The sequence below is a fragment of the Mesoplodon mirus genome (genome assembly GCF_964341445.2).
Source record: "Mesoplodon mirus genome assembly, chromosome: 16".
Taxonomy (NCBI): Eukaryota; Metazoa; Chordata; class Mammalia; order Artiodactyla; family Ziphiidae; genus Mesoplodon; species Mesoplodon mirus.
Window position 1 is genome coordinate 15,308,922 of NC_138992.1, and position 12,542 is coordinate 15,321,463.

Here is a 12,542-nt window from a genome sequence, read left to right on the forward strand (position 1 = left end):
ATCAAAAGCACAATCCATTAAAAAAAAAAAAACAAAAAACCCAAAACCAAGAAACCAGACGTTGTCAAAATGAAAAACTTTTGTTCTTTACTTTAAAAGACACTATTAAGAGAATGAAAAGACAAGCTAGACTGGGAAAAAAATATCTGCAAAACATGTATATGATAAAAGACTTGTACTCAAATACTTACTGAACTCTTAAAACTCAGTTAACACCTAGTTTTTAAAATATGAGCAACAAATCCGAACAGATACTTCACCAAAGAAGATATATGAATGGCAAATAAGCACATGAAAAGATGCCCAACATCATTTTTCACTGGGAAAATTAGTTATTTCAACTACAATGAGATGCCATTGCAGTGGGAACCCTCATTCATTGCTGGTGGGAGTGCAAAATGGCACAGTCACTCACTTTGGAAGACAGTTTGGCAGTTTTTATAAAGTTAAATACACACTTACCAGTGACTCAGCAATCCCACTCGTCAGTATTTACCCAAGCAAAATGAATTGTTTGTATTAAAACCTGAACGTGAATGTTAAATGATAAACAAACCTTGATACATCCATACAATTAAATACTCAGCAATAGAAACAGAGCTATTGATTCGTACATGTATGAATTTAAAATGCATTTTGCTATGCAAAAGAGGCTAGACTCAAAGGCTACAAATTGTACAATTCCACCATGTGTCTGACATTCTGGGAAAAGCAAAATTATAGGAATGGAACAGATAAGTGAATGAAGGAACATCACCAATAATGCCTATTAACATTATGTACCCCATGATATAATATAGCATGGAAGGGCACACGACCGCTGTGCTATATCCTTCCTGATAAAGCACAACCTCAAGTTTAATCATGATAAAACACCAGACAACCCATGTTGAGGGACATCCTACCGTATCACCAACTAGTGCTCTTCACAGTGTCATGGTCATGAAAGACTGAGAACCTGTCACAGATCGGTGAAGACCAAGGCGGCAGTGATGACGAAATAAATGCAACATGGTATCCTGGACGGGGTCCTGGAACAGGAGAACATGAGAGGAAAATGGGTGAAAACCAAATCAAGTCTGTAGTTTAGTAAATACTATTGTACCAGTGTTAATTTCTGAGTTTTGACAGATGTGCCATAGTTTACATAAGTTGTAAACATTAGTGGAAGCTCATGGAAGGATATAGGGAATATCTCCAGACCACCTTTGCAATTTTTCTGCTAATCTGAAATTATTATAAAATAAAAAGGTTAATTTTTTTTTTAAATGTATAGGAAAATGTCAGCACTGAAAGCATGCCTGTATTTAAAATTAAGGAAGGGGCTTACAGAAGATTATACACATTTTCACAGCAACTTGACCAACACCACAGTTTATTTGTAAACATATTATATGTGTCAATAATCAAATTGACAACACTTTATACATTTCACTGTATAATATTAACAGCATACCAGAAAAAAAATCCACGGTGCTCAGTTACAGTTTTGGTATTTTAAAATCTTTAAATACAAACCATATTTGAAACACTGAACATAAAAGAGAAACACAAATGGCAAAGAAAACTGGAAACTAAAAGAAACCAATATTCTCCCCCAAAAAACAAATAAAATATCTGATTACACACTTTAAAAGAAAAAAAGGAATCAAGAAAATCAGACGATCATATATTTTTTTAACAACATAAAGTTACATTTCTTTAGACCTATGTGATAGGTGAAATTGTACCATACTAAACTCTATGTCCTTTTTTATATTTCTTTTTTTCTCTTGGTTTCTGAAGTTTGCCAATGGTTTAAGCTACTTTAAGGGCAGAAAAGAGGGGAGGCAGCACAAAGCCAAATGAAATTACTTTAAACATTTGCAGAAAAACTGGATAAAAATTCTTTCACAAATTTTCTTTGGCAAATAATAAATTCTGTATTTATTACCTTTTTGTTGAATAGGATCAACACATAAGATTTAAGAGATGCATCTTCACATGAGTTAATGTATGAATGAAACAAAGCCAAATTCACAAAGTAAAGCATAAAAGTGGCTTTCACATTTTGCTAATAACAGCTTTAAAAATGCAGATTCTCCATCCTTAAAAGTATGAGAGGTCTTCAGCTGGGTATCAGAATCTTTCCTCATTCACATGAGAAACCGGAGTTGACTACATGTTTTTTCAGTACTTTCCCTAAAATTCATGATCATTAGGTTCTATTTCCTCCTCTGTTACCTCTCAAAGGAAATATAGCAGCAAATCACTCCCATAGTTTTTTAAATTCACCAACAACTGGGTTCACTACCAACAACTACAAACATTCAATGCTTTATTAGTGTACATGTCATTACCGTAGGCTAAGCTTGTTAATAACAGAAATAAATAAAATAACTACAGTTAATCTGAACAAAGCAAATGAAAATGAGATTAAAGAGTCCTGATCAAATGAAATACTTACAACTTTCAGTTTAAAAACTGTAAAAGTGACATACATACCTAACAGCACAAGGAATGTACAGTATCAGTTATTGGAAAAATAAATGAGTGATTCACAGTTGTAAGAAATTATTTTAATATTAGTGTTTTTCCTTTTATACACACACATTTGTAACATACACTTGGCTTCTACCTCACATGAAGACAAAGTAGAATACTAAACATTACTGCATTGACCCCAACGCAGCACTGTGTGCCACAGGTAACCTGCTCCCAAACGTTCAATAGGAAGGCGACAGTACTGGATGACGGTTAACAGTGTGAAGACAGACACGCACTTCCAGAAGTATGTCAAATGAACAAATGTCAGGTCTATAAATAACAAAAATGATCAGCAAGAACGTGTAGGTTTAACCTCCCCGAAGTTTCTAATGCTTTAAATAGTTTAGATATATGTTGTTTGATCAGTTAGTTTGGTTAGTTTTAAACTCGCAAACCATTATCCTATGAGAAGAGCTAAACTAAACTATATAACACTGCACAAACTTCCCAAGGAAGGTAACTTGAAAAATCTAAAAAGCGATGCCAATTATTCTATTCAACATTTGAGATACTAAAAGAATCAATGACTCAAGAAACATTTTGAAATTACTCAATTTTTCTTTATCATTTCCTCTAAAACTAGTCACATAAACTTAAGATCCGGATTCCTCACAGTAGGTTTATCACTAAAGTGTTCTGATCAGAAGACATAGCCTTAATGCCTCTTATATGTAATTCTAAGCTGACATCAAAATCCTTGGTTTGAAAACATCAAATCCAATTCCATAACATTCATGGGTAGAGCTACTAAACAAAAAATAAATCAGGGAGAAAATGTGCAGCAGCCACAGCTACAAGAGTGGAAAATAAATTCTATTTTTCCATAAAGACTCTATGAAAATATAAAGCCCAAAATGAGCGACAACTGAAGTCCACATATAAATGTTGTTTAAAAATAGAATGTTTTCCAAAGCTTCTTAGGAGATGTCAATGTATAGTCATAGTCTGAGTTAAGACCTTCTAAATCAAGGTTAAGCCATACATAACTATGCTGATTTACATACCTTCAACAATGTTCAACCGATATACATAATTTACAAACATCCACAGCAATTCTTAATGCCCCATCAGATCATCTCTCAATAATGGATGTGTATCGTTTTATAGTTTTGCTACTTTAAATACCAAGAAGCCTTTTCAGAGGAAGAGTTCTACCTCTTCCCACGATTCCCTAAAGAGTAGGTAACAAAATATAAAATTAAACAAGATTTATGTTTGATAAACTAACATATAAAATTACCACTGCAATATTCATAGTGACTGCTTATAAACATAACAGTCATCATAAAGCCTATAAAGTATATCCTCAGTTTTATAAAAGAAACGCAGATTGTCTCAAGGTAAAAAATACAGTGCAGACTGCTAAAAAGCTCTTCGTTGCATTAGGAGGTGCAATAATGAGGAAAACTTCAGAAAACATGAACATGTTCCCCAAACTTTAACATCAGTTAAGCATGAACTGCACTTCAGCAGCAGGATGCTTTTTAGTGGCTGGCAATATAAAGCTAATGTTAAGAAAGGAAAATGGCAGAAAGTGTGAGCAACAAATGATGTAACCGAATTATTGCAAATGGAGATTAGCAATAAGAAGTGAGGAAGGTGAACGTCCGCTCCACTCTGTTAAGATGCCATCTTTAAATATTAAGTTCTTTGCAGGAAGTGGGACTCCCATGTCAGCACAGGATGACTGTGAAAGCAAACTTGGAAAACTGGCCTCAGTGTGAATATCCAGTGTTGAAGCACCTTCCTAAAAGATCAAGAAACAAGAGAAAAAAAATTCTATTCAACACTTTACCAAACTACTTAATGTAGATAATGAGAAATAGAGACCTTGATTACCTAAGAAATGTTTATGGAATGGCAAAGCACTATAGGAGATGCAAAGTTGTACCTCACAAACCCAAAATAATCAATGATAGGTATTAACGTGCAGAAATGACTAATACACTCAGATGATGACAAGTGCTTTGAAATAAACAGAAATAACACGCTATGAGAATATGGAATGAGAAAAAGTTAATACTTAGACAAAAACCCTCACACAACATTAAGCAACAGAACAATCCATCCACTCCTAGGGCTCTCAGATTCACACATTCAGCAGACTTCTCCCCAGAACTCCAGGCTCAAACCTCCACCTATCCAACATCTGTTCTTGGATGTTTCACCATAAGTTCCACACTTAGCATGTCCATAAGCAAACTCTCAAATTTTCCCCCACTGGTTCCTCCCCAGCCGTCCCTGCTCAAACTAGTCAAGAAATATGAAAATCATTCTTTATCCTTCCCTTCCTCATCACAGCCTCAATCCTTCCTCACATTTCATCACCAAGTTCCATCAGTCTCCCTCCAACGTGTATCCCAAATGAGTTTACTTGACTCACTCACCATAGCCACCACCGTAGTCTAGGCCAGTGGTCTCCAAAGTGGGGTACTCACTCCAAAGCGGGGTGCAGTACCATGAAAATTTTTAAAATCCTGTATCTACTTATTGCATCTGATAAAATTCCTGGTTTTGTGTATCTTTTATAATATACATAATTTATTATATTATTACATGTTTAACAGTATATACATGTAATAAACAAACCTTTATTATGGATACATGCAAATTTTTTTTAAACGAAAAAGGGTGTTCGGCCACCAACATCTCTTACTTGGGCTATTAAAGCAGTCTCCGAACTTATCTTGTTTCTGTGCTTGTCTGTTTTTAATCTATTCTCTAAACAGTAACTAATCAGAGTCAATTAAAAATAATGTCATTCTCTGTTAAAGGTCTTTAATAGTTTCTCTTTGCACTCAGCGTAAAATACATATTCTTTAACACACTCTAGAAGGCTCTCCGTTCTTCTTCAACCTCACCTCTTCCCATCATCCCTCTTTCACGAGGCTTCTGCCACACTGGCCTTCTCGTTTCCTTGCAGGCTGAGTGCCTTCCTGACACAGGACTTTTGCACCTACTAGCCTCGGCCTGGAATACTCTTTCCCATCCTTTAGGTTTCAGCTTATGCATCATCTCTACCTATCTAAATTAGGTCTACCTTTGGATTCCATCAGATTTGAAGGAGCTTGGCTCCTTCAAAGCACTTACTGAAATCTGTAATTACTTCACTTTACTCGACTATGATCTCATACAACACTTAAGCTCCATTAGCGTCTTAGACATCATTGTTTCCCCAGCACCTGGTAAAGGGTCGGGCATAGAGTCGACTCAGTCATTTATTGAAAGAATGAATGAAACCAAACTCCAAAATACTGATTTCATGATGTTAGAACAGATATACCTAACAAAAATATTCCATTCTAAAAGTTTATCTACAAATCAAGTCTAGAGTGTCCCTTTTCTTTCCTTGGGGGGAAGATAAAAGGTCTAGAGCACTGGCATTCACTACCGTAACAGACAACCCCCTCTCAGCAATGGAGAATCACTGCAGTTAGTAATGGAAGTGTACTGACCCAAGAACCAGCACCTAGCATGGTGCATGGCCCATGGCAGATGCTTAACACATTTCTGTTTAATGAAGCACAAACACAGAACAAACAGTCCAAGCTGCCTGAACACCTGGCCAGTGAAATCATGTATAAGTCAGTTAACTTCCTGAATTTCAGCATCTTTGTTTATAAATTAAAATGCATAAATAAGCATGAAATAATGCTTATTTCATGTCTTACTGCTGTGGAGACTCAGAACAAACATGGAAGTGTTTTGCATACTATAAAAGCTCTATGCAAATACCATTTGGATTTTTTTGATTTTTGTTACCTGGAATGAGTGAACAAAGTTAAGGACTTGTAGAGACAGTTTTCTACTGGAATGCAAAAGGTTCTGAAGGCTGAAAAAAAGGGGAAAAGTTTAAAACAAGTAAGACAAGAACTAATATCTCACAAGAGTTTCATTTTAACAATTCAAATGCATTTATATATGTATATACATCTTGGTTAATTACATACAAAGTTTTAAGAAACAATTTCAATGGTTCTCGTCAATGAAATTTCTGCTTATTTTAATAATCCAGAGTAACAACAGTGCATAAAAAGACCATTTCAAAATAAAACATCATGTATAACCAAAATTGGAAAATTATTGTTAAAAGTTTAAACTACTACCAAATATAAATGTTAAATACAAGAAAACTTCTAAAATAAAAATTTAGGTGCATATTTTTCAAATATGTAAATTGGTAACAATTATAGTGTCAATCATTAAAACTATATAGTATTTCTTTTTTTATTCATGTATGTTATTTTCAGGATAGTTATTAAAATTATTTGTCAGTTAAGTACTTTTAATTTTCTGATATAAGCTACATTGAGCCAATTAAATTATTTATTATCCAACTTTGTTTTCCTAAATAAAGTTGTCAAGATTTGTGGATATCATCTCTCCAAGCCATCCACCATGACAATCAGATTCAATGATATTCTTTTCGGCTAAACTAGACAGTCTCAGAACCTTTACAACGCTGACTCTTAGCAGCCATTCCCAATGGATCAGAGTTGGCATATGAGATAAAACCTACATGTCATTTCTGATAAGTAATATGTGCTCATTTTAGAAAATGTGGAAACTGAAGAAAATTTAGAAAGTCAGCCATAATTCCACTATAGGAGATAATCACTATTAACATAACTCGAGTGTGTGTATGTTAAGAAAGAGAGAATTTCTATTGATATTTACATATTAAAAAAACTAGGTTCATACAGTCTTATAAGCATGCCCATTTTAACCGTACTCTCACCAAATCTGGGTAACTAAGTAAATATAATTAACCAAAACATGTGTCCAAAAGACTTGCATGTGCCTAATTTCTGAGGTACTGAACTTTAATTTTAAAATACATAGCAAACCCTTAAACTAGCCATTTTTATTCAATCAACAAATAAACACAAGGCAAGTACTATGATCATGTGTGAAATAAGACAAAGTACGATACAGCAACTAATACTGAGAGCTTAAGAAGTCTCATAGATGAAAAGAGGACAACAAACATAAACCCTCACCTCTCCTTTCTGCAAAGGCCATGTGTAGCAATTTTTCTGCATACTTTCTGGTTTAATTCAGAACTAAACAGTGGAATTCCAAAGCACAGATCGAGAGGAACCCAATCTGCTTCTGTTGTGGCAACTACAAAAGGATATATAAAGTTATTAATCATATATATATTTATATATATTATGACCAACCAGGGTTTCTTAACTGAGCTCCAGAGATTTTCATAGATTCTTCCCACCCGTCACTGACATCCACCAAAGGGCTTAGCAGGGGAGAAGACTCAGAGAGGGGATCAGTGAATCTCTGAAACAGGAAAGAATGTTTTTTGAGTATGTACATGCTTCTGGGAAGAAGGCACACAGCTTTCAACAGATGCTCAAAGTGGTCTTTTACCAAAAAAAAAAAAAGTAGTGCAGGACAACTACAAGATGAGAGAATCAACATAGGAAAAATAAAACATTTTTATTCTCAGGTCATAGTTTTATAATATTTTAAATAACTTTAATTATTATTCTAAATATATAAAATTCTTTCCTAGAAAATACTTATGAAAAAGTCCATTATAATAAGAGCAGACAAACGATATCCAAATGACTTAACAAAAGAGTCAAACCTCAGAAATTATTCCAAGATTGCAAATAATTTTTAAAGCCTTACCAGAGTTTTGCTTTGTGGCTGAATCTATAGTTGCTTCCTCAATGACCATTTCAAATGACTCTGTACTCCCATTTACATCTGAGCCAGAAGCCAAATCAGGTTCTCCTTATAATTAAAGGGCATACACAATATTAGGATTCTAGTAGTCGGCACAGGTTGTCAATAAGTCAGTCCTAACATAAAAGAAGACTTCAGGCAACAGAAATGACAACGGAAAACAATGAACAGTCTTTAGCCTAAAGCAGCAGTTCTTAAAAGGGGGACAGTTTTGTCCCCCAAGAAACATCTGGCAACGTCTGAAGACATGGTTTGGTTGCCATGAATGGGGACAGGGATGCTACTGATGTCTAGGGATCCTAAACATCCAACAGTGCACAGGACAGCCCCCCACAACAAGGAATTATCCAGCTCCAAACATAAATAGTACTGAGCTTGTAAAGCCCTGACCTAAAAAAAAAAAAACGGATTAAAAAGGCAGAACACAAGTTTAGACCTTTTGAGAATTACTAAAGTCATTTCTATCCCCATAGAAACATGCAGTCTGATTACATTATTTCTTCTCAAAATATTTTTTTTGACTCCCTGTATCTTTCAGCATGAAAGATCCTCCAAGATCTTCTAGATCTCACTTATTACTTCTCTACTCTCATCTACTACTGCCCAACAAACTCTTTCTTTTGGCCAAGATGAGCTACTCTATTGCCCGATTCCCTCTGCCTAAAGGTTGCTACCCTCTAAATAAACAACAATCATCTGTGTGTAGTGAACTCCTCACTTTTCAAAATTTAGTTCAAACTTTACCTTCTCTAAGAGGCCTCTCTGACAGCTCAACTGGGCTGGGATATGCCTTCTCTGTTCTACTTTAGCACTTCAAGAAGCGTCATACCCCTATATCTCAGTCTTTTAACACTACACAGTAGGCTGATTCACTTGCTTGTCTCTCCTTCCAGGGCTTTATTCCCTAGGACTTAGTAACAGAAATATCTCCAACACCTAAGGAGGTATTTCGTAAATGTTTATAGAATGAATGAAATAAAACATGACAGCTACAGTAGACATTCATTGAAATGACTGCCTAACCCACAGGCCTCTTCTCTAAAAATGCTCCTGTGATACCTGGCACTCAACTGTTGAAAGTTACCCAACTCCTCTGGCCAAAGGTAAATGGACCAGGAGTGGATACTAATTCAATCCACTGGATGGCTAACAATCAATCATATTTTCTCAGGATTTCAAACTAAGAGGTTCAGCGAATAAAGTCAATCAATGATAGAGACTTGAATTAAAAGGTTCCCTAGAGTCGTGGACCAGAGGTGACATCATGGCAACCAAAGCCACATACAAGCCAAAATTATGCCAGAACAGAAACAATCAGTAACTATGAGAAGGTGATTTGAAAATGAATTTTTAAATTAGAAAGAAAAAGGTATCTAAGGAAAATTAGCTGTTGTCAATATGCAGGACAGGCTGGAGACAGAAAGAAGAGAATGAGGCCAGGAAGGCTAAGCAAGAAATGGTCACAATAAAACATGTATAAAGTATCAAAACTCAGACTAGAATGGCAGTTACAGATAATTAAAGAGAGAGGGAAAGAAATGGATATAAGAGACATTTCTAAAGACTAATTCACAGAACTTGGAAATTAACTAGGTTGAGTGGGAAAGGAGAAGGACAAGATAAAGATATGATTTTTAAGGCCTGCAACACAAGACAATGGTGCCTTGATAGAAACAGGAAAGCTGAAAGGGAAAAACTACTCATTCTAGTTTGAAAACAATTTTACAAAGAGACTAAAGTTTTGAAACCATCACCCCATAAAGGAACTTAATTTAAAGCCTATAAACATAAATACGACAGTAAAGGGCTAAATCCCAATAACCATTCTGTATTCCAACCCCAGGTCATCACTTCTTTACTTATGCTCTTAGTATTTTCCCCATTTGAACAACTGATATTTGTCCCAATGATGTCACAAAATATTTTCTCATCTTTCAGTGGAAAAACATTAAGTATTAAATAAGTCAACATCCCCACAAAGGTACCCATGCTTTTTAAATATTAAGCTTGTGATAAACTCAGTACCAATTATCTTAATTCAAAGAACCCAGCTATTGGCTAACCTCTCTCATCAGAAGCATCACTGAGTTTTCTGTTTGCAAGTTGGCTAGAAGCATTCAACATGGTGACATATCCACAAAAATGCTGCAGGTCCACTTTGTTCCTTAACATCTGCAATGCTTTATGAACACCCATATTGACACGCGTAAACTCTAAAAACAAAGAGTTGACATCACGTTATAAGTAAATAGTTTTACAACAAAACACCAAAAACTTAAATATACTTTCCTTTTATTAAATGATTCTTAGAACTACTTTTATATTTTATCAAGATTGATTCCAATGAAGAAATATCTGTGGATGCAAAAGGATGCTGTACACATACAACATATTTAGACTTCAGAAGGCAACTGATGTAGCAAAACAACTGACCTGCTAAGTAATCACATAGGGCCAGTCAGTGGCAAATTCTCTAGGCTTCTCTTTGTAGTTCTATTCTGCCTCAAATACTTACTTAGTGGGTTTCTACCAGGAAATGCATTAAATACACATCATATATTTTTTTTAATTTAAGTAAAAAGTATTCTTATTGAAACCAAAGCTAACAAAGTACTTGAAATTATATCCCTAATAAATTACTTAAATATCAGCTCGTTCTCACAAATATGTGAACTTACAAAAGAGAAAGATACTCTATAACCAAATATGAATATTCCTCTTTTTTAGAATTCGCACAGTAATCTCCAAAGGCAAGAGATTTCTTAATCAGTTCTTGAGATTTTGTGATTTTTAAGATCCTGCTGTCTTCTGGTGAACAATAAATTTTTCCATAGAATTTATAAAGTATCAGAGAATTAACTAGCAAAGTTTAGTTGCAGAGAAATACTTATTTCTGAATAGGGGCTATTTTTTGGAAGAGAAAACTCTCTTCTCCAAATTTTGTACACATTTATTCACAACAGCCAAAAGAGAGCACTTAATTTCAAATGTGAGGCTTTTGCAGCCTAGCCATGTGGAAAAGAAAAAATACTTATAAAAAACTTCTTCCTTTTCCCTGCTTTGGGCGAGGAGGGGCAATGGTGACTAACATTTTAGAAGAAAAGTTCTTATATGAGTTAAGTTAAATTACTTGAACGATTCACTGCTCTCTAAAATTCCAAGCAATATTCTAAGAACAAGAAAAATAGATTAGAGAATGAAAGTTTTGCATGGAGCAGGAAACACAAGTGCTATATAAATATACATAAGTTTTAATCAGAGAGTAATTTTCTTTTGAATATACATACTTTCTTAATATTCAACAGAGGAAAGGTATTTTCATATTGAACAAAAGGAAGAATGATTTTGCGTTTATAGAAATTCTCCGAGCATCTTTCATCAAATGTATTGTAGCTCACAATTCTAAAAAGAGATAACATTAAACAGGCTTTTCACCCTTGATTTGAACCCGCTAAATTTAGCTCAGACTTTGCTATTCACTCAAGTCCTCTCTAATAAGAAAAATAAAATGTAAAAAAAAATTAATTAATTAATTAAAAAGTAAATTAGTGCTTTCTCATTTTCTCTACATAATGACTCTAGATTCGGGGCTTCTAATACTATAGCACAAACTTAAATCAAAACACATTGACCATTAATAAAAGTTTTAAAAAAATTTTGTTTCTGTAAAAAAAAATGCTGAAACAGGAAATACATGCAAGTTCTCTGTAAACTGTAAGTTAGTATACAAATGTCCATAAAAGCCCCTGAAAAAAAAACAGTATGTAACACTGGGGGGGCGGGGAATTAACTTTCTAAGCATAAAATCTTCCCTATGACTTGTCTTCTCCCCCAACCTCCAAATAAATAAACAATAAAAGAAAACTAAAAGGCCAAACATACAGAAAACCTGGTCTTCCATCTACGTAGCTACCTACTTAGTCTCTTCATCTCCAAGACAGAATAGTATTCCTTCTAGGCCTAGGTCCTAAATGACTCTTATTCTATTAGTTCTTTGTAGGAACAGGCACATGACAGACCTTTTGCGAATACTCTTTAAAAGCAGAATAGTTTTAAGACCCTAGAACTTAAAAATCTTAAGAATTTACTTCCTGCTATGTTTCCACCAAATTGTGGACAAGATTAATCATAAAGAAGTCAAATGGATACAACTCAAAATTCAGGTACCTCCTCGTAGTTCTGTCTCATCAAATGGGAAAGGTATGTGGACAGTTTCTCCTATCCCATGCAAACCATGTCCCTAAACACGAAAAAACACAAGTTGAAAGGTATACGCGAAACCTGTATTTCCAATAGTAGATACTCAAACG

General features: G+C 34.6%; 1 protein-coding gene across 1 annotated transcript in view; it reads right to left on the bottom strand.

Annotated features, from left to right (window-relative positions):
• Window positions 1-1,358: 1,358 nt before the first annotated feature.
• Window positions 1,359-12,542, bottom strand: part of FAM91A1 (family with sequence similarity 91 member A1) — a 41,983-nt gene continuing 30,799 nt past the window's right edge. The window contains exons 19-24 of the mRNA XM_082601584.1: window positions 12,400-12,472; window positions 10,296-10,445; window positions 8,176-8,280; window positions 7,527-7,650; window positions 6,289-6,358; window positions 1,359-4,273 (exon numbers count right to left, since the gene is read on the bottom strand). Of these exons, the coding sequence (XP_082457710.1) occupies window positions 4,088-4,273; window positions 6,289-6,358; window positions 7,527-7,650; window positions 8,176-8,280; window positions 10,296-10,445; window positions 12,400-12,472 (708 nt within the window). The 3' untranslated portion in view covers window positions 1,359-4,087. The remainder of the gene's footprint in view (window positions 4,274-6,288; window positions 6,359-7,526; window positions 7,651-8,175; window positions 8,281-10,295; window positions 10,446-12,399; window positions 12,473-12,542) is intronic.